General features: G+C 37.8%; 1 protein-coding gene and 1 pseudogene across 1 annotated transcript in view; one reads left to right on the top strand and one right to left on the bottom strand.

The window, feature by feature from the left end:
- Nucleotides 1-22,500, top strand: part of KLRG1 (killer cell lectin like receptor G1) — a 114,031-nt gene that overhangs the window by 56,659 nt on the left and 34,872 nt on the right. Inside the window, exons 6-8 of the mRNA XM_037847226.1 lie at nucleotides 10,098-10,200; nucleotides 10,955-10,996; nucleotides 11,341-11,458. Coding sequence (XP_037703154.1) covers nucleotides 10,098-10,200; nucleotides 10,955-10,996; nucleotides 11,341-11,375 — 180 coding nt within the window. The 3' untranslated portion in view covers nucleotides 11,376-11,458. The remainder of the gene's footprint in view (nucleotides 1-10,097; nucleotides 10,201-10,954; nucleotides 10,997-11,340; nucleotides 11,459-22,500) is intronic.
- Nucleotides 13,531-14,649, bottom strand: LOC119542913 (annotated as a pseudogene).

Raw genomic sequence — 22,500 nt, 5'->3', positions numbered from 1 at the left:
GCTGGTATTTTGCTGAGGATTTTTGCATCTATATTCACAGGGGATATTGGTCTTTTATTTTCTTTTCTTGTAGAACCTTTACCTGGCTTTGGTATTATAGTGGTGGCCACATTAAATGAGTTCGGAAGTATTCCCTCTTCAATTTTTTTGGAATAATTTGAGCAGGATTGGTGTCCATTCTTCGTGGAATGTTTGGTAAAATTCCCCTGTGAAGCCATCTGGTCCTGGGCTTTTCTTTGCTGGGGGGTTTTGGATTACTGATTCAATCTCTTTACTTGATTTTGGTCTGTTGAGATCTTTTGTTTCTTCTTGAGTCAGTGTAGGTAGTTTGTGTGTTTCTAGTAATTTGTTCATTTCATCTAGGTTATCTAATTTGTTGGTATTTTCTCTTATAATCAGTTTTATTTCTGTGGGGTTGATAGGAATGTCCTCTCTCTCATTTATAAATTTAGTTATTGTGTCCTCTCTTTTTTTCTTTGCCAGTCTAGCTAAAGGTTTGGTGATTTTATTGATCTTTTCACAGAACCATCTTTTGGTTTTGTTTATTCTCTTTATTGATTTTTTATTTTATTTCATTTATTTCAGCTTTAATCTGTGTTATTTCCTTCCTTCTGCTTGCTTTGTATTTAGTTTAATCTTCCTTTTCTATTTCCTCTAGTTGTGAGGCAAGGTCTTCTTTTTTAATGTAAGCATTTAAAGCTATAAATTTCCCTTTCAGCACTGCCTTTGCTGCATCCCAAGTTTCGGTATGTTGTATTTTCCTTTTCAATTGCCTCAAGATTTTTCCTAATTTCCCTTATGATTTCTTCTTTCATCAATTTCTGTTTAAAAGTATATTGTTTAATTTCTACGTATTTGTGAATTTTCCAGTTCTCCCTCTGGCTGACACATTTTTGATGTACTAGAAGTTGTTAATGAAGGTTTTAAACAACAATCAGAATTCTGATTCTTTTTTCAAGTGTTTTTATAATCACTTATTAGCTGAAATATTGGCGATCACAGTTGTTCAATGGAAATGTCAGTGGAAAAACAACTGAGGTCATGTATGAGAGGAAATGACAACTATGTCATAACCCCTGCCCACTTGTCAGTAACCGTAAAAGGGCACTGTGTTTCCCAAGGTGGCTGCCTGCCTCCCATCAAACATGCTCCTTACAAACAAATGCACTTTATTGAGGTATAATTGATCCACCATAAACTGTACCTATTTAAAATGCACAATTTGTTCAGCCATGTGCTCTTTTGCTATGTGACCTTGCCACTCCCACATCACCAAAATGGAGTCTATTTTCCCCTTTCTTGAATCCAGATGGGCTGTATGACTCCCTTGATCAATAGAGTGCTGCGAGATTGATACTCTGTATTTTCTGAAGTTAGGTCGAAAGCAGCCTTGCAGCTTTCACTTTCATCTCTTAGAACCTTCACTCTTGATTGGCTATGTAAAAATGTCCAGCTACTTTGCTGGAGAAACTAAGTGGCAACCCTCTGAGATGTAGGGATAGAAGTCAAGCTATCCCAGTTTCCTAATCAGGCCTCCAGATGATTCCAGCTCCAGTTGCTATCTAAATGTTTGAGGTGCCCCATGGGAGACCACCCACCATTGTCCAGTAAGAGACAATAAAATGGTGGTTGTTTTAAACAGTTAGGTTTTGGAGTGGTTTGTATGCAGCAATAAATCATCAAAAACAGAATGGTACTGTGATTGGGGTGCTGATTTAATAAACACTTAAAACAGTGGCGTTGACTTTGGGACCAGGTGGTAAGAAGCTGGAGGAATCTCTAATAGACTGCTACTTTAGGCTGGGAAGACAGGAAGGATATTTTTATTGGGAGGTGGAAAAAAAGCAACTTGTGGATGTAGTGGTTTTAGCTTATACAAAGGGGTCTAAGGCATTATCTGGATAGAATGTTGAATGTATCAACTGATTTCTTGGTTGATAGAGTGAACTGAAGAAGGAGCTGCTTGGTTTCAAGAGGAACTAGAGGAAACATTTCTGTGCCAGACTTGCTGTATTTGAAAATAAAATTGTTTCTTATCCCAATCTCTCCTAGTAAAAAAACTATCATAGTAATAAATGACCTTAGGGCAAAGATCAAATCTAGGACACCATCTCTAAAAATGTATCCAAAGTCAAGATTTCAAGACACCTTTTAAGGGGGTGTCTCCTAGACCCTCTCAGCTAGGCAAAGTCTTCTAAAAACCCTAATGTCATGCTTCTTAGATCTTTTCTGTTAGATTAGAGGGCATCTATGAAATTTAAGGGCATTGTTACCCAGCATCTTTATTCTGGGCCCAGCTAGAGAGGGATCTATTTTGAACAGATTTGCCAGAGTGGCATTTTTCTGATGCAATGGATCATAAACTGCTATAGAGGAAGTCCACATGGTTTTCAAACTAATTATATCACCTTGGCCTAAGAGGGGCAAACAAACCTCTGAGCCTCAATTTTTATAGGTAGGAAGGAGGCTAGGAAAGCTACTCAACTGCAAACATAGGCCATTTCTTATGGAAAAAGAAAGATGACTCAAAGAGTTTAGCTTAGAGACCAGAGGACAGAGGAAGACATACCGAGAACAATTCCCAGAGGGCAGGAATGAGCCCTTGTGGAGGAACGGTGATGTGCATCCTGCTGGATTTCAGAATTACTATGACAAGTGATTGCTCTGCGCCTCCTATTCTCTCAACAAATAATGGGAATATTTATTGCACGTATTCTTTTCTTGTCTCACCCTTGTATATTGTGTTCGTGTGTGTGTGGGGAAGATATCTTGTATCTTTCGTTCAAGTGTCTTCAGTTTGAGAGGAACTGTACTTGAGAAGTGGCACCCAATGTGCTTTACCAAGGAAGTCTCATTCACACCTGGTTTTAAGGATGAAATCCTGGACTCATCCACAAAGGGATAAGGTGTTTTAGGGAGAGGATAATTAGTGTTTTTTTGTATGTGGGATAATTTTTTTATATGGGTGAATTTTGTGGCCAAATGCAGACTGTAGAAATTGTTTCCAAATATGGCTACAACAGTATCTCCAGTTCCCTTGTATGTGATCTTGCCACTCCCCCTTCAAGAGGTGAAGTCTGTTTCACGTTCCCTTGAATCTGAGCTGACTCTTTGATACAAGTGACCAATCGAATGTGATGAAAGTGATACCACATGGCTTCTGGGGCTGGTTCCTAAGAAGCCTTGCAGCTTCTGCCTCAGTTTCTAGGAACCCTTGCTGTTAGGGGCCCTGAAATGCCATGTAACAAGTCTAGCCACCCTGTTGGAGCGAGCACAAGGGGACAATATGGAGAGGGAGAGAGGCCGAGCTGACTCAGCCTCCTAGTAGAACCTTCAGATGATTCCAGTCCCAGCTGCCATCAGGCTGCAATTGCATGAGATACCCCAGGCAAACCAGTAGAAGAACCGCCCAGTTGAGCCCAGCCAACCCGTGGAATTATGAGATACAATAAAAATCATTGTTATTTTAAGATTCTAAGTTTGTGGTGGTTTGTTATGCAGTAATAGATGAATGAAAAAGATGTGATCAATTGTAAGATGCATCCCAATTTCAGGGAGGTTAAAATGTAAAAAAAATGCGCAATTTAGAATTGATGAAATACAATAGTAGAAAAACATGCAAATTACAGGAATAGGTAAGTTGTAGAAGGGGAAATCCCAATGGCTAATACAAAGAGATACCAGTCTGTACTAGTCAGAGAAATAAAAATTAAGACAATTTAAAAAAACAAGAATTTTTACCCAAAGAGTGTAAAAATTTAGAAAGATTATGATAGGTATGGGCAAAATATAGGGGAAATGGGACCCCCTTATGTACTACTGTAGGGAGTATAGATTCCCTACAGTAGACAGCCATTCTGGAATACATTCTGATGGAATACTGAAACTAATTTTGTGTATATCCTTTCATCTGGCTCTATAACCAAGAAAAATGATCACAGAAGTCAATAAGGTGACAACTCTGGAGCACTGTATTTATAATAGTCAAAATTAGAGGCATCATAGTTATCCAGCACTAAAGCAATAAATAAAATAATTTGGTGGATGCATGCTGTTTTAGTGGAATACTACACCAAAGTTAGGAGCACTAAACAAGATGTACAAGCAACAACATGGAAAGAAGTTTAAAAAAAAGTAATAAGGCTACTAGTTTCAACATGTCTGCATATGTTCTTTGTTCTTCTGGGAATCACTTAAAAGCATCAAGGACAATAATAACAACAACAAAAAAAAAACCTCCCACAAATAATTTCTTCCTGCTATAATAAGAAGCAGATATGAGCAGATTTTAAAAATATACATAAAGGCTGTCAAAAGCAGTTGAGATTGGAAAGAAGCCATAGAGAAGGACGTGAAAAAGGAGAAGCACTGGTAGTGATGAGAATCCCAGCAATGTGGACTTCAGAAAGCACCAGCAAACATCACTTCCAAATTCTTTTCACGAAGTTGTTGTAAACTGATACCGAAATCAGACAGAAAATAAACAAAAAGAAAACTAGAGACCAATATCACTAATAACACTGATACAAAATCCTAAATAAACTATTGGCAAACACCATGATAAACATGCATGATAAGGGAATTATATATAATAACTGATTGTGGTTTATTTCAGAAATGAAAGGGTCAATGCCAGGGAATCCATTAACATAATTTATAAGGCAAAAGTAGCATGACCATCACCTTAGACTCCGAAAAGGCATTTGACAAAATTTAACAAAGGATTATGGTATTAAAATACACAACAGCCTTATCCGATATTGAAATATACTGTAAAGCCTCATGAATTAAACTAATGTAGTCCTGGAGTGCGAATAACAAGAATAAATGATTGATCAGAGTAGAAAATCTATAAATGCACCCTGTGGTAGTATGAAGCTGTAGGTATCACAGAAAACCATGTTCTTAAAGCTAATCCATTCCTGTGGGTGTGGACCCATTATAAGTAGGATCTTTTGGTGAGTGGGATCTTAACTTAAATTGAGATATGACCCACCTCATTTAGGGTTGGTCTTAATCCTCTCACTAGAGTCTATTATAAGAGGATAAAAGACAAAGAAAAAGCCAGAGAAGCTCAGAGAGAAAAGCTGGAGAAACAGAGACAAGGACACACACAGAAGCTCAGAGAGGAAACCACTGAAGCAGAAGCCAGAAGCAACGAAACCTGGGAGAGAAGGGAGAGACCAGCAGATGACACCATGTGCCTGCCCATGCGATGGGGGAGTAGAGGATGGCTTGTAGCTGGTATTCAGGGAGAAGGTATCATCCTGTTGATGCCTTGATTTGAACATTTTCATGGCCTCAGAACTGTAAATTGTAAGTTAATAAATTCCCATTATAAAAGCCAACCCTTTTCTGGTATATTGCATTTCATTAGCTTTAGCAAACTAAAACACACCCAAATACACAAAATCAGACAATTTACGTTGGGACAAAGATGGCTTCTCAAATAAGTGGGGACAAAACAAGCTGTAAAATAAATGGTAGTGGGACAACTGAATAGCCATATGGAAAAACACTTGGATTCCTAACCTAGTGGGTAAATTTTTTGGTTCATATCTTCCAAAGTTTATGTCCATGTCCTCATACCTGGAACCTGTGAACAGTGCCTTATATGATAAAAGATGTGATTAAATTAAGGATCTTGAGAGGAGGAACTTATCCTGGATTACCCTGATGGGCCCCGAGTGCAATCACATGCATCCTTAGAAAGGTGGAGGGAGTTTTGGGACATGCACACAGAGAAGATGACATACATGGGGGAGAAGGCAATGTGAAGATAGGGAGAGAGACTGGAGTGATGTGGCTACAAGCTGAGGAATGTCAGGGATGACAGCAGCCAGCAGAAACTAGGAGAGCGGCATGGACTGGATTCTCCCCCAGAACCTCTGGAGGGAGTGAGGCTCAGCTTACATCTTGATTTTGGACTTTTGGCCTCCAGAATTGTGAGAATAAATTTCTGTTTTTTTTAAGCTTTACCCAGGGTGTGGTAATTTGTTACACCCACTAAAAGGAGATTCCTCTAGGCTGGGTAGAAAGAGGTCTATGGGTCCTTTGAGAAGTGGGGACCTAAGTCCAGTTTCTTGGCACTCTTTGAGTCATTGTTGGGTCTTTAGAGGGAAGGTCTGCATGGTTTACCTGGAATGCTGGGTTCTAGGCCTAGGTGCTTGGTTTTTTTCGTTAAAGAGTCCTATTGTCAAGAATGCAAAGAGCCATGAGTGGGAGACTTAAAGTGACTATGTGGACCACAGATGGATGGCTGATCCTTCATTAGATAGCCAGGTGGGAAGACCCAAGAATGTCTGAGTAAAATTTCCAGTCAGTTCAATGGGCCTGGGGTTTAGAGTCACAATCACATTTCATTTACAGAAGTCAGAGAAATGCACTATTTCTTGCACATTGAAAGCCTACATTGATTCTAAGAAAACAAAAGATTATCTCAGCTAACAATTCCCAGAATTGTGAATACAATTCTATATATCCATAGGCAAAGACAATGTGGCTAGGTATCTTATTTTATCATCTAATTTTAAGTTTTCATGATTATTTTACTTTTTCCCTTCTCTTCTTCCTTTGTTCCTTTGTACAAATCCTTTATTTTTTGCAAGATTTTTGTAATTAATGTTGTGATTCTCATATTTTTTAAGCCTTTGGTGCCACCCTGTGGCTATCTTTTATTACTGTACATGAAAAGGACATTGCCAAACTTCTGCTAAGCCATTAGAAGGGGGATAAGTGTAGGGGAAGTGCATATTTCAGAAACTTCTGCAGACATTCAAGATGGTCTGTCACCACAATGCTCAGGATGTGCGATGTGAAGCTGGCATATGTTAGACATGTCTCTTATATGTAATATCTGTCCTCTAAAATCCTATTGGGTGTGTCTAACCTTATTTTAGTAGTCCCCATCCCTCATCCCAATTCAGACTAGTATATATAGTTACCCTGAGAGTGCACTAGTTGTTGATCCTGGCTTGTTACATAGTGTCAGTTTATGGCTTTGTTTTAATGGACTCTGGAAAAAATTGCTTAGGCAGTTGAACCTGATGTCTATAGCAGGTCCAAGGCCTAAAATCTCTGTAGACTGTCATTTTTGCCTAGAGCTTGCCATACTGGTACAAGGCATTTTGGCTTTCCCTAAATGGTAAGAATTAAAGAATACGGTTTTCAGGGTAGAGTATTCTCAGAGCCCATTTTCTAGGCATATTTGTCATGACAAATAAAGACAACTGCAACAGTATTGCTACCCATCCTTCCCCACTCTAACCAACTTTCTACCACTTGTTACCATTTTAACCGAAATCTGATCATGCTGCTATCCCCTTTATAAAAGATTCCGTTGGCTTCCCAATACTTATAGGATAAAATGCAGACTTCTTTTAAGACCCTTCATAAATCATTCCCAACTGATAGTCTCTTAAGCTTCACTTTTTTATCATAGTCATACATACTGCCATGCCTTTTCTTTTTACTTTCTTTTATTTTTATGCATTTTTAACTGTAAACTTTAACATATATACACAACAGTGACAACTTTCAAAGTACAATTTAACAAGTAGAGAATAAATTTCAAAGAGTGTTATGGGTTACAGTTCCACAATTTCAGTTATTTCCATTATTGTAAATATAGCATATATATAGAAAGGTGTTAAGTTTCAAAGTACTGCTCAATAAGCAGTTATACAGGTAATTAAAAAAAAATGTTATGGTTATAGTTCCACAGTTTCAGTTCTTTCCTTTTTGTGGGATATATTTGCAGAAAGGTGATAACTTTCAAAGCAAAATTCAACGAATAGCTACAGAGCAAATTTCAAAGAATGTTATAGGTTACAGTTCCACCATTTCAGTTATTTCCTTCAAGCTATTCTAATACCTTTAGCATTTAAAAATAGACATCAAGTTTCAGTATTCGTAATCCTTTGTTACATCCTATTTTGTCTGTTAGTGTACCCTCCTCTCATTTAACCACTTTCTTTATCTTCAGGGGTGTCTAGGCAGCGAGCACCCTAACTTGTTCATACTGAAGAGGGGAATTGACATTATGGGGGAGGAGGCTATATCTGATCATTGTTTCTAAAGAGTCTGTTGCCTTCTGGGTTTTAGGACTTGTCTGGTATAGGAACACTCTGGTGGATTTAAGTTTTTGAGAGATAAAACTTAGTGAGTGAAACTTTTATAGAATCCCAGATAGGGACCTAGGTATTTTGGGACTACTGTTGGTAAAGGCATGGCATACTGTGGCCATTTGGGATGTCTCGCTGGAGCTTGCATAAGAGAAACCTCCAGGATGCCACGCCATTCCAACATTCTACCTGGGCTAACTCTCTCAGCATGGGCCCAAATCAGGGGCCACATCCACTTTCTGTCCTAGGCCTTACTGTTTTCACTGCAGTATGATAAAAATTTCACAGCATCCAGAGCCAGAGAGCAATCATAGGGTTTTCCAGTTCCTTTCTTTTCCATCAAATACAATGTTAGTGGTATCTGGTTGCACTGCATCGAGCCCATCGCCTAAAGGTTGGATTCTCCATTTATTCAGACAGATCTGGGCTCCAAGCTAATGTAGCTCTCTTGTGATTGGGGTGAACAGCAGAAGGGTGGCATGTGCCCTGTATAAGAGTGTCTCTGGGCATGGCTGGCTCCAGTTGTGAGGGCAGGGATTTTCTGGCTCTTTTATTGTGATCACTCAGAGAAGGAATCATACGCCCTATGATATTACCCAATCATAAGTCTATTCGCTTTTTCAGGACACCGAGGGGCTTATTTCCTTCTATATTGTAGAAACAAAAAAAATAAGCCAACATAATCTTCAAATAAAAAGGTTCTAAGCAGGAGATTGTATAGGTGTTACATTTTCTCCTCCTTTGATATGGTTTGACTTTTGGGAAAGGTGTATTCAAGTTCTGGGCAGCACTGGTTGCAATCTACTGATCCTATAGGCTTCACACATGAAAGGGACAATTGCTACATGGTGATGCCAGATGGTCTCGGAAAGTCTTCCAGGAACACTAACTTCCGCCTTTTCTGCTCTTCTGATTCATTGTGTCTGGGGTTGTGCCCAGGTATCTATGTTTTTAATGAACTCTCCAGATGAGTGTGTTATACAGTCAGGTTCAGAACTACTCATACTGACAATAAAGGCTATGTATTCCCAGTAAGGGAAAGGTCACTGAGGACAAGGAAGGAGTTAGAAAAGCAAACTGGAGATGCCAGGACCTGAGAAACACATGGTGTGAGAAGAGCCATTACAAGGAAGGCCTTCTGGAAAAGCATATCCTGTCTGTTTGCATTGGAGAATTCCTATTTTAAATTCTCTTTCCTCATCGCGGGCTTCCCTGGGACTAGGAATGTCAAGAGTTGACAGTGTGTGTGTAAAGGGAAGTGGGGAGGGAGGAGAGGTGGGGAGGCCAGTGGTTAAGGATTTGTTTATACTAAAATGGGGATAAGAGTATTTCTGTTTACTACAGGTAAACATTCTTTTCCACAAACAGGCCTGATCATCCAGAAGCCATGTTGAAAGTTGATGATTAAAGATAGGGAATGTTCACAGAAGTTGGTCAGTGATTTTATCAGTCACACCTTAACATGCATGTATGAGAAAAACAGATGATGATGATGATAAAGATAATGGATAGATAGATGCTATCACTCTGAGTATATAATCAGTTTTACCACAGAGTAATGCAACTGATTATTAGTAAACCAGAAACACCACTCTGATTTTGGACATTTATTCCCTGGATATTTGGAACTATCACTATGGATAGTCTGTCTGCCAGCAAAAACTATTTATATCTAACTTTGGGCAGAACCATGTATTGGACATTATGGAGAAATATAGATTGTTTTAATTATTTAAAAGGTTGGTAAATTTCTCATCTACTTTAAGGACCATCTGCTCTAGTTCCTTGGGTTCTTATTGTAAAATCCATATCATCATCCACAGATATGACCAGTTAGGGAGCACAGTTAGTTTGAAATTAAATGTTATCAGCCAACTACGAATTATTCCTCAAAGGATAGAGACTGAGCTGTGTCAAAGGAAAAAAGAGATGAAGCCTTCCTGGTTCTGGATTATTCCCTCTTTTCTTTTTCAGGTTACCAGTCAGACACTGAGCTTTTCCTTCACTGTCCTTCAGGACATGCCTGTAAGAGACCTGAAACTGGCCATCATGAAAGTCTATGATTACTATGAGACAGGTGAGTAAGAGAGGACAAAGGACCCTAAATAAACTAAATCCATAATAAATTAAGAATGCGGTGGACTCATTTGTGACTAAGTCCTATTGTCAATTTATTCTGGCACCCATAACTTGTTCCTGACATTTTGGCCTCCAGAACTACAGTGTAAAAAACTACCCATGACATAAGCCTATCGGTAAATACTTGAGTACTGCAAAATATCACAAGGTGCTAGGAGTTTTACAAAGAAGTGTTTACAGATAAAGAGAATCACAAATCTCAATATAACAATGCAAAGCAATAAATAAGAGTCTGGTGAATTGTACAAATAACGATAGTAAGAAATAAGAGATTGCGAGAGAACTGTCACCTAGGTCGTGATTGAAGGACAAACAAAGTAAAATTTGAGTTGGAGGATAAAGGGGTGGGAATTATTCTGATTAGTGGAGAAGAACATGCAGAGTATTTCAGGCCAGGAGAAAAATGTAAGAAATATCATGAAGGAAAAAAGAAGTAAATATGGAAGGAGAACTGAAAGGAAACACATCTGGGCAGGCTTCAACTTTCCCCCAGAGAAGAGAATTATGTCAATGGTATCAAGAGTGGAAATTCCTTGACCATATTTGGTCTGTTTCCCTCGAGAGCTGGCATTTCTGCAAGATGCAATTCCTGATTCAGTCAAGTTTGTGGTCCTAGTATGTCAAAGCCTCTCCACAAAACCCTGCCTATGGAAGCCCCCATTCTTGAAAATTTCTCCCATTGTGTCTTTCAGATGAAGCAGCTTTTGCTGAATACAGTGCCCCCTGCAAGACAGGTAAGCAACTGGGACAGGTAAGACGTCCCAAGCCTTCATTTTGCCTTCAAAGCCACTCTTCCAAAATACAAAATCATCTTCAGCTTTTTTTTTAGTTGATCTCAGATTCTTTTACTGAATGGCATCAAAGAAACAGATGTCTTGGCAGAAGAGCCTTAATTCCAGTTTACACCCATTATCAGAAGAGTCTTATTTATTATAGGATGGATATCTGATGGATCCCATCTAAATCACACCCAGTTTGGTTTCCTTTAGCAAACACTGCTATCCATATCCAATTAGAATGATACTCACTCCTTGGCAATCCCTAAATCATCCTGCTTACTTTCCTCTTCTCTCCACAGACAGAGCAAGGAAATGTTTGAGGCCATATCTATAAACTGGGCTTTGCTAGGTTCTCAAGACCCAGGACTCTTTAAAAGGATTGCTTTGTCTCTGCAATGCAGACCCTGAACAAGCTTGGTAAGTAAATATATATTTCCAGATAGTCTGTATAGCTGATTCCTTCTTCATTCAATGCAAATTTCTCCATACTCACTTATTGCCTTGCATCATATCCTGTATTTGCAATGAACAAATAATGTCAGTATAATTGAGGTAATAGCATATAGTGTAAAATAGGGAACAATTGAAAGCAGCCTCAATACTGTGGAATCTCAGAATATGAATAGTAATGTAGTAGCAATCTGAGAAAACGTTTTAAAAAGAAAATTTTAATGGGTAGATTAGTGACAACAAGGGTATAAAGTATGTCTGGGTGGAAACACTTTTTGCAAAGGCAGAAGGAGTAGACTTTTTGCCACATAACAAGAGTGGCCTGGCTAGATAGGTGTTCCGTCTTGCAGAATGGTAGAAGAAAAGAGAGAGAGGGAGGGAGCGAGGGAGGGAGGGAGGAAGGGAGGAAAGGAGAGACAGAGAGAGACAGACAGAGAGAGAGAGAGAAATTATGATAAAGTGGGAGGCAGAATAATATGAAAATTTCAATGAATTAAGAATTAGTAGCCTGACTTCTAGTCCAAAATATACCACTGACCATGTGTATAACTTGGGGCCAATCAACTCACCTTCGATATCAATTTCAGGTGTGAGAGAGTCTGAAGGTATTGGAAGAGTGATAGATAAAACGTTTCTGAAGAGATAAGAAAATGTAGGAGCACAAAAAGGAGCAGAAGGGTTAGCTTAATTTAAAAAGAAAAGGAATACTGATACTGAGTGTCTATCATCTGCCAGGCACTGCTCTAAGGATTTTCTTTGAATTATGTAATTCATCCTCACTATGACATATGACATTATGATTCATCCCAGTTTTTAAATGAGAAAACAGAGGTATAGAGGAGTCTTTCCCAAGCTCCAAGGAGGAAAGATTGGAGCCTGGGCCTTCTAGCTCCACAGTCCATTCACTTACTACTCCCCTTTGCTACTTAGCTATGGGGAAGGAGAGGCTTGTCTCTTTCTTTGAGATTTCGTTTGCTGGTGAGAGGCTGAATGTGGAGAGAGAGATGCGTTCAAATGAAAACAAAGTTATGTGGGAGCAGGAGGAGCACTGACCTTTCCCTTCCTGGAAATATATAGCCTTTATTGTCAATATGAGTAGTTCTGAACCTGACCATATAACACAATCACCTGTGGAGTTCATTAAAAACATGGATACTTGGGCACAACCCCAGACACAATGAATCAGAATCTCTGAGGGTGAGACCTGGCTAACCAGATTTTAGATTCTCTGGTATATGCCTCTTCCTTGTTGCTTATACACTTCAGATCAATGCTTATTTTTAAATTCATGAAATTTTATCTTTACAACTAGACTCTAAGATTCCTTTAGGTAAGAGACTGTGTCTGTTTTTATATTCCCTGTAGCTACTTGAATATAATTTTGCTTAATTAATGTCTTGCTTTTATTAAACATATTTAACTTATTTGTCTATTGATGATGGATCAAATCTGTGAATATTATCTTCTCTTTTTTATCAAGACCCATTAGATGTTGCACTTGTCAGCAGAGTCACTGGTACTATTTGAAGTCAAGCTTTTAAAGAATGTTATTGAATTTTGAATTATTTCTATCTGCGAAAATGGAATTTGCTAAGACCAGGAAGACTTTCCTTTAGATGTAAGAAAGAATGACAAACCCCAAAACACAATAATACTGGTATTTGCATTTGCCCATGTCATTGTTTTTACTGAAGATCTTTATTTCTTCATGTGGCTTCTTCAAATGTCTAGTGTCCTTTCCTTTCAACCTGCAGAACTCCATTTAGCATTTCTGGAAGGGCCACTCTAGTTGTGACAACATTCCTTTACTTCTGGGACACTGTGGTCTCTTGGTTTTCCATCTGTGTCATTGATTGTTCCTTATCAGTCAGTTTTGCTCAGTTTTTCCTCATCTCTCCAACTCTTAATATTGGAGTGCCTAAGGGGTTGGTCCTTGAAGTTTTTTTTTTTTTTCTGCCCCTTGTCTAGATATCTTGTCTAATCATGTGATTATTAAATTCTATCTCTATCTATATCCCCTCCACTCTGAAACTTCTCCCCTAAACTTGTGTATCCAACTGCCTACTCAACAACTGTCCAATAGGCATCTCAACCTTGACCCTTAAAAGGAATTTCAAGGCTTCTTGTTTGTATCCTGGGGCAACAATACCATCAGATACCTCTCTGGCGATAATTTTTTTGGTAGGGACATTACAAACATCAGATAATGCAACAAAATCACCAAATGAAGACATCCTACCAACCCCTCTTGCTCTTGCATATGCCGTTGCTACTTGTGTAAGGGTTTTATAGAGATCATGGACTACACAGACTTTGGTCTCATCTTCAAGTGGAATTCCTCCGGCAGCACCTGCTGGACTGACGTGTTTGAAAGAGGCAGCAACTGGAATGCCTAAAGCTTCTCTCAGTTCCTTTACCAAGTTTCAGGCATTCAAAGCATCACACAAGTTTATAAATCCAGGGGCTCCATTTAGAACTGTGATGGGAAGCTTGGGCTGCAGGGTGCATAACTGGGCAGGAGTTTGATGAGGGTTCATTCCATACCTCAAGGACATCTGAGATGTTCCTCTACTGCACTGTTTGCAGAAGTAATCTGAAATTGCTTCATCATACTGTGCTATATTAGTGAAAGCCTTCAAGGCTAACTAGAGTCTCATCTTGAAAGAGGTGTCTTATCAGAACTCTGCGACTCTATGGACACTGCAGAATAGTCCTCTGGGTCACACACTACTGTCACTCAACTGGTTTTTGGCTGCTGCGCTCAGTAACGTCACTCCACCAAAATCAACTTGCTCAACAGCTTTCTCAACAGTTACATCTGGAGAAGCCACCGTCTTCACAAATGGATACAGACTGCAAACAACAACTCTTACAGGGTTGAAATCAAGCCTGGCCATGTCAGCATTATCTTCTGTGGTATTAGGAGCCAAGATTCCAAAATGGACTACAGGATGCAAGGTTTTCACATGCCCCCCTAACATTTCAGGAAATCCTGTCAGCTCAGAGACATCTCTGAAAGACAGACCAGCATCCCTCAGAACTTTTGCAGTCTCTCCAGAAGTGACCAGATTCAAACCAACAGAAGTTAAATTTCTGGCAAATTCCACAAGGCCAGTTTTGTTTGAGATGCTAAATAAAGTGAGCTGGCTGAGTGCCATGGCAGCAGGTGGTGGGGTCTGGGGGCCCAGAAGACAAGTAGCAGGGACGCCATATGTGGAAGGAGTCCCATTGCTTTAAAAATGAAGTTCGTGATGGGATATACTGGCAGAAAAGAGAGGCACTGTGGAATCACATCTCATGATGGGGGTTAGGGAACTCAGTAGGTTCTAAAACTGCTGCCTAAAGCATATAGTCAAAAATACTTTAAAAATCACTTTGAAAATCCCTTAAGGCTTTGTAATTCTATTCGTTAATTAGTGCAATGCAGTCAATTTTTCTTCCACTCTCAGAACAGATTGTTATTTCTTATTTTGAATGCCAGGTGAAACGGAGACATATCTTTCCTTTCCCTATTGACATTTAAAAACTTATTACAAATTATTTTTAAAAATATAAATATCAACTGATAATATATGTATATGACTTTTCTGGACTCTGTTCTGCACTGTTGCTCTATAAGTCTATTCTTGTGCCAATATCACATTGTTTTGATTAATACTGATTTATAGTGTCATGAATTATAATACTGTTAGCCTCTAACTTTGCCCTGCTAAGTCTTTTGTATTCCTATATAAATTTTGGAATTACCTTATTAATTTCTACAAAAAATCCCTGCTGGAGTTTTGACTGGGAATACACAGAATGTGAAGACCAATTTGGAGAGAACTGACCTCTTACCACGGAGTCTTCACATTTCATGAATTTATATATAAATAAATATATATATTCACTTATTTAGGTATTTAAAAATTCCTCTTAGGAATTTTTGTAGTTTTTGTTTTACTTATCTTATATATATTTTGTTAAATTTATTGTTTCATGTTTTTAGATGTTACTCTATATAGTTTTTTTAATGTGTCACAAATTTTTTTAAAAAGTGATCCTAAAGTTAGACAACTTATTTTTATGAAATTCAAACACAATATGTGGGTTTCAGTAGTTTGGGGTTTGAATCTTGTGAGTCAGCTTTCTACAAGTCCAGAGTGTCTTCTTTCCAAACCAGCCCTGGCGATGACAGAAGGAACTGTGTTGTTGGTGGCAGTGCAGGAAAACCTCAGCAGGCCAGGTTTGATGATGAGGAGGAAGTCAGATTGTGCCCTCCACATTGAGCGCACCTAAAGAATCAAAACTGTTGAATGATTGTATGGAACCGCCATAATCTAAGAGGCAAATGCTTCCATTTTTACTCTAACATTGCATCATTTAGTCTGGGACCTTCTGTCTTACAAATGACCATGGTTGAAATATTCATGCACACACAAAAACGTGTATTTCATTTTATTGTGGTGAAATTTATATAACACAAAATTTGCCATTTTAAACATTTTTAAGTATATAATTCAAATTTAGTGGTATTAATTAAATTCACAGGGCTCTGCAACCGCCACCACAATATTTCTAAATATTTCCAAAATATTTACGTTACCCCAAACAGAAACCTGTATGTGTTAAGCAGTAACTCTCCATTCCTCCTTCCTCTGAGCCCTGATAACCTTAATCTTTATTCTTTCTCTATTAATTTGCCTATTCAAGATATTTCATATAAGTGGAGTCATACAATATTTGTCCTTTTGTGTCTGGTTTATTTCTTAGTATAATGTTTTCAAGGTTCATCCACATTACAGAATGTATCAAACTTCATTCCTTTTTATGGCTGAATGATATTTCATTTAATGTAAATACTACATTTTGTTTCTCATTCATCTGTTGATAGACCCTAAGTTGTTTCTATCTTTTGGCATTTCAAAAATGCTGCTATGAATATTGGTGTACAAGTATCTGTTTGTGTCCCTGTTTTCAATTCTTTGGAGTATATACCTAAGAGTGGAATTGTTGGGTCAGATGATAATTCTGTTTAACCTTTTGAGGAACTGCCTAACTTTTTTCCATACAGCTGCACCATTTTACCTTCCCACCAGCAATACTCAAGCGTTCTAATTTCTCCACATCCTTACCAACGCTCATTTTCTGTATTTTTAAAAAATAGCCATCCTAGTGGGTGTGAAGTGGCAACTCATTGTGGTTCAACATGAATTCCCTTAGTGTCTAATGATGTTTAGTATCTTTTCATGTGCCTATTGGCTATTTATATATCTTCTTTAAAAAATGTCTATTCAATTCTTTGCCGATTTTAAAAATTGTGCTGTGTTTTTTGTTGTTGAATTGTAGGATTTCTTTATGTATTCTGGATATTAAACCCTTATCAGATATATGATTTGCAAATATTTTCTCCCATTGTGTCATTTGTGTTTCCCCTTTCTTAATAATAACCTTTGAAGTATAAATTTAAAAAATTTTGATGAAACCCATTTATCCATTTTTTCTTTTGTTGCTTGTGTTTTTGGTGTCATATCTAAGAATCCATTACCAATCTTAGGTCATGAAGATTTATTCTTATGTTTTCTTCTAAGAGTTTTATTTTTTTAGCTCTCATATTTAGTTCATTGATCCATTTCAAGTTTAGTTTCATACAGGGTGTGAGCTAGGGGTCCAACTTTATTGTTTTGCATGGAGAAATCCAGGTGTCCCAGCATCATTTGAAGAAGACACTTTTCTTTCCTTATTGAATAAAACTTGGCACCCTTGTAGAAAATCAGTTGTCCATGTTTTCCTTTAGCTCTTTGACCATGTTTAAGGCAGCTGTTTTAAATTCTTTGGCTAGAAGTTCAATGTCTAGTCTTCCTCAAGGATGGTTTCTGTCACTTTATTTTATTCCTTTAAATGGGCCATCATTTCATATCTCTTTGTTTGCCTTATGACTTTTTATCAAAATCTGGACATTTGAATATTATAATACAGTAACTCTGGAAATCAGATTCTTTCCCTCCCTAGGGTTGGCTGTTTTTTTTTATTGTTGATGGCTGTAATTGTCTGTTTGTTTAGTGCTTTTTCCAAACCCTTTTTGCAAAGACTGTATTCCTTGTCATGTGTGGTTACTAAAATCTATATTTCTTTAGCTTGTCTTCAGTTACTGTTTTGACAGAGATTTCCTTGCATGCCATGAGCTAAAAGAAGCAAACACCAACAAAACAGCAATAACAGCAAAATACAACCCTCCCAGTCTTTGCAAATCAACTCTGTATTGGGGTAGCCCTTTGACACTTATCAAGGCTTTCACTGAGCCTAGAGGTCATCATGAAAATTTAGGGTCTTCTGAACATGTATCTTGCTTTGGGTATGCATGTGATTTTTGAAATTCCTCTGTATACACAGTTACTTTTGACTGCCCTAATTTCCCAAGGAAGCTCTCCTCATCTTTTCCTCCCAGGCTTTAGGTAGTATATTGTATGTCTCGACCATAACCTTTTGCCCTTGGTGACTGAAGGTTGTTTGTTCACTTTCTAGTGATTTGAGCAATGTCTGTCACTTTTCCACCCTGAGAGAGTTCCAAGATAGGAAAAACAGAGAGAAGCACCATAAGGAAACCTCCAGACAGGTTTGAACATACACTCTCATGTGTCAATAAGGTTTGTTCTGCCCTCTTCAGAACCAGGGCTCAGGATCCCACACTGGGAATATGGGCTACCATCTTCAAGACCAACATGAGCTAAGAAGGGGAGGGGGCAAGGGAAGGGGAAAAAAAATACCACAGAGATTTCCTACCATTTTAAAGTTGCCTTTTTCTGGATTCAGCATTTGCTTTGTTGCTATAAAACTTTGACTATTTTCCAGAGTTCTGGCAAAGTTTGTTCTGACAGTTTCTGCTTGTTTTTGATGTTCCTGGGTGCTGGCTACTGACTATCCCACCATCTTGCTGACATCACTTTGAAATAATCTTATATTTGCATTAAGATCAAGGAGATTAATCACATTTCATTTTGAATCTACTTGACTTGTTCATAGAATCAAAATTACAAAAGTAAAGTTTTAGAAAAGATCCTAAGCCATGGCCCTTCCCATCTAACGAGTGACAAATAACCCAGAAAATTCGCAGTAGCTCATTTTTCTGTGTTTGTTTCACATTTTATTTAACAAATATATAGGTTTCAATAAATCAGACTGTTTTTTTCTATTTCCTGTGTTAAAAATATATTTCCTAAACAAACCTTCAAGTTTCTTATGCTACAATGTATATTACATAACACAAATTGATTCACACATGATTAGTAAATAGGGGAATTATGTTAGTATAAAGAATTTTGTTATTTCCTGTGGGATTTTACCTCATACGTTAATGTTTTGAAGATATCAGGAGAAAGCCTTCTCTTAATTAAAGAGAAAATGCTAGCAATATATTAAGAAAAGAGCTGAAAATTCTGATAACCTCTTTCTTTTAGTATAAATAATTACTGACTTAGCGGCTTTAGGAATGTCTGATGCTTTTCTAACATCAATCTCTCTGGAGAAGTAGTGAGTGCAGGTGAAAAAGCTGCAAAAATAAAAGATTGATGAGGAAGGCCACATCTTGGATAAGATTTTTGATGTTGATGAAAATGATCTCTAGTCAAAACATATAATTTCAAGGACCTACATCTTGAAGGAGAAAACACCAGCCCTGGAATTTAAATCTGCAAAGCATCAATTGACATTAATGCTAGATGTGAATAAATAACAGTTTAGATTTAACTGTGCTAAAATTTATATTAGGTTTGCTCTTGTTTTTTTTAATGCTTTGGTTTCAAAATTGTGTATATTTTTTAGTTGTCTGAATGTAACCCTGTTTTCTTAGAAGCCTTATTATTTTTAGTGTGCATTTTGTGTAGAATGAGAGCTGTTATGTGATAGGAGAAATGTCCATAGCATAAAATCATACCCATGAAAGAAACACTAGGTTCATCAATGTTTCAGACTAAAAACATTTACTGGTTTATTTCTATATTGAATGAGGATTAGATAGAAGGATTTAATGAGTGGCAATTGTAAGATACTTAACAAGAAAACTTGAATATTAGATAATTCTGTTGAACAATGAGAAGAAAATTGTTTTATTTTATATTATTATTTACTACCAGCTGGTCCAATTTGTTGAAAAGACTGTTCTTTCCCCATTGAATTTTATTGGCCCCTTTGTCAAAAATGATGTATTCTCTTTGTGTGGGTCTATTTCTGGACTTTCTACTCTGTTCCTTTTATCTATATGTCTGTCTTTAAACCAGTACCACACTATCTTGATAATTGTAGTCCTAAAATCAGGTAGTGAAGGACTTATAACACTGTTCTTATTATATGTAAGCCTAGATTCTTTACATTTCCATGTCACCTTTACAATCAGTTTATCAGCTTTTATGAAAAAGCCTGCTGGGATTTTGATTGGAATTTCATTGATTCTATAGGTCAATTTGGAGACTTCTTTCTAATATTGAGCTTTCCAACCCCTGAACATGGTTTTAATTTCTTTTAGCAATCCTTTGTGCTCTTATTAGGCTCCACATCTTATTGTTTCTAAATGATGAAGCCCAGGGATGATTTCACAACAACAACAAAAATCCAAAGAGCAAAGGCTAACATAAGGCATTATTGTTTTTAGTGCCCCTTTATCTTCCCTTTCCTGCCATCCTTTTTCTTTTGCTGTCATTATGCTCAGCTATGTGTCTGATCTGTCCTCTCCAAGATATGCTTACTGTTGCAAATTATAATTTCTCCCTCTCTGCCCTAAAAAATGCTCTTCACTTTTATTTTCCTCTTTTTAATTATAAACGTAAAAAGCAATCTACAGATAAGAGTCCATAAGGATCATTATAATCTCTAAGAAGTAGTACTCTTGGTATTCTAATATATAGCTTAAAAGCAGTGTCACATATATTTGAACACTACCAATACCCTATGAAAATTATGGTTTTTACTTCTCTCTTATAAGATGTGGAAACAGGCTCCAAGAAATTGAGTAACTTGCTCAAGTTGTCATTCTTTGTAAGCAATTGGCCAAGTTTCCCAATAATGATGTTTACATGTTAAACATTTACCTTTTAAAATTCTTGGAGAAGCAATGGCTTTAACCCAAAGGAGTGTTTATACAAAGGTGGAAATTTAGGCCTTTGGGATTGTTTTGTAGGATGGGGACTTTCTTAACTCCCTCTCTTCAAATTTTGTTAATTAACCTTGGGAGCCTGAAATAAAGGGATGTGAAAATAAACAAGTAAATGAGCTAGAATTACACATTTGTAAGGTCTGAAGAGGTCACTGAGATTGTGGTAGCAATTGTGTTGGGATGGGTGGGGAGGGTGAGGTTGAGAGAATAGAAGAAATTCTATAAGGTAGAGACTGAAATGCAGAAAAAAAGGAAGTTGTGCGGAACTTAAATTTTCCCGTGCCTGAGAAATATTCAGGCAGAATTCCAAGGAGAACTGATATTACGTGAAGAATTTTATTGGGGATTGAATTGTGTACCCCTTAAAAGACATTTTTAAGTCCTAATCTGCATTCCTGTGGGTGTGAACCCATTTGTAAATAGTGACTTTGAATATGATAAGGTGAGTCAGGGTTGCACTCATTTGTAAATAGGATCTTCAAAGGCTCTATTTAGATGAAGTCAAATTGCATCAAGATGGGTCTTAACCCATATTACCAGAGTCCTCATAAAAAAAGGAAATTTGGATGCAGTCTGCAGAAGCCACAAGTCAAAGAACTAGAGAATGAAGCAGATGACCATGTGATGAAATTAGAGATGCAAATCAAGGAACCCCAAAGATTGCATCAAGCCAGCACCAGAATACTACAGAGTGCAGGAGAAAGCATGGCCTGGTGAGCCCTTGATTTTGTACATCTTATCTCCAAAACCATGAAACAATAAATTTTTGATGCTTATGCCAGCCATTTGGTGTTATTTGTCATAGCAGCCGTGGCAAACAAAGACAATTCTGTCTGTTCTCCATGGAGAAAGTAAGTCTTCTTTCAGCTGACCCCAGAAGCTCCTCAGATTAACCAGCTCCAGCCCCAACATCTCTTAACTGAGCAAGTTGGGGCACAGATTCCATGGAAGGGACATTGCTTTCAATGGTCACCGAATTTTGACTAAGGCTATATCCCATCAGGTTTGGGAAGTTCCTAGAGTCTCTATTTCAGTTAGAACACATTTTCACTATCTTTCACATTGAAAATCCTAGTTGGGGATTTTGAGCATTCTTTCCAGACCCTTACATGGCTGCCTCTAAGATCTGTTTTTTTGAGTAGGTAGATTAGGAGAAGGGAACTTAGCCTCTGTTGGCTATTTTTTCCCTACATGGTAAAGTCTCTTTAGTCCCTAAGGGTCCTTTTGGGAAATGAAAAAAACCTCTGGGGTGGAGAAATACTTCAAACTAATATCGTGTATCTCTTTGGGGTATTTAATGCAGGGAGAAAGAAAGGTCTTATGTATTCTGAGTAGAGAACAGCGAGCATTGCTCTTCAAAGCTCTGGTCAACAGAGTCAACAGAGAGGGCAAGGAATATAATGAATTGAAAAGAATCCTTTGGGTTTAGCAGTAACAAGGCAGAATTTTCATGGCAGTCACATTGTCATAATCCAGTTTTCAATGGGCTAAGAAGTCAAAAAAGGGATGTGAGGAAGTGATCACAGATTGTGAGATAACTGTTTCAAAGATTTGTTGGTATTTTGAGGGGGATGAGTGGTTGAAGGGAGTTTTGTTTTCTTGTGTTTTAATTAGGAGACAAAGATTTTTAAATACTGAAGAAAAGGAGCTAATAGAGAAGAGAGGCTGATAATACAGGAATGAGAAAAGGAGAATGAGAGGTGCTGGATGGTATATCAGTGACAAGGATGGAGGGATGCCCCTCACCACTTTCATTGTATCCGGAATGAAGGAGGAATGGCTCCCGGCCTAAAATGTCTCTCAGTGGAGGCCAATCCCTCTCTGCCTTAGTTCAGCAAGTAAAATGAGTTGTAAACAACATTGGATTGCGAGTTAGAATATC

The sequence above is a fragment of the Choloepus didactylus genome, chromosome 8 (genome assembly GCF_015220235.1).
Source record: "Choloepus didactylus isolate mChoDid1 chromosome 8, mChoDid1.pri, whole genome shotgun sequence".
Classification (NCBI taxonomy): domain Eukaryota; kingdom Metazoa; phylum Chordata; class Mammalia; order Pilosa; family Megalonychidae; genus Choloepus; species Choloepus didactylus.
The sequence above is the reverse complement of the archived record's forward strand: the minus strand, read 5'-3'. Positions and strand labels throughout refer to the sequence as shown.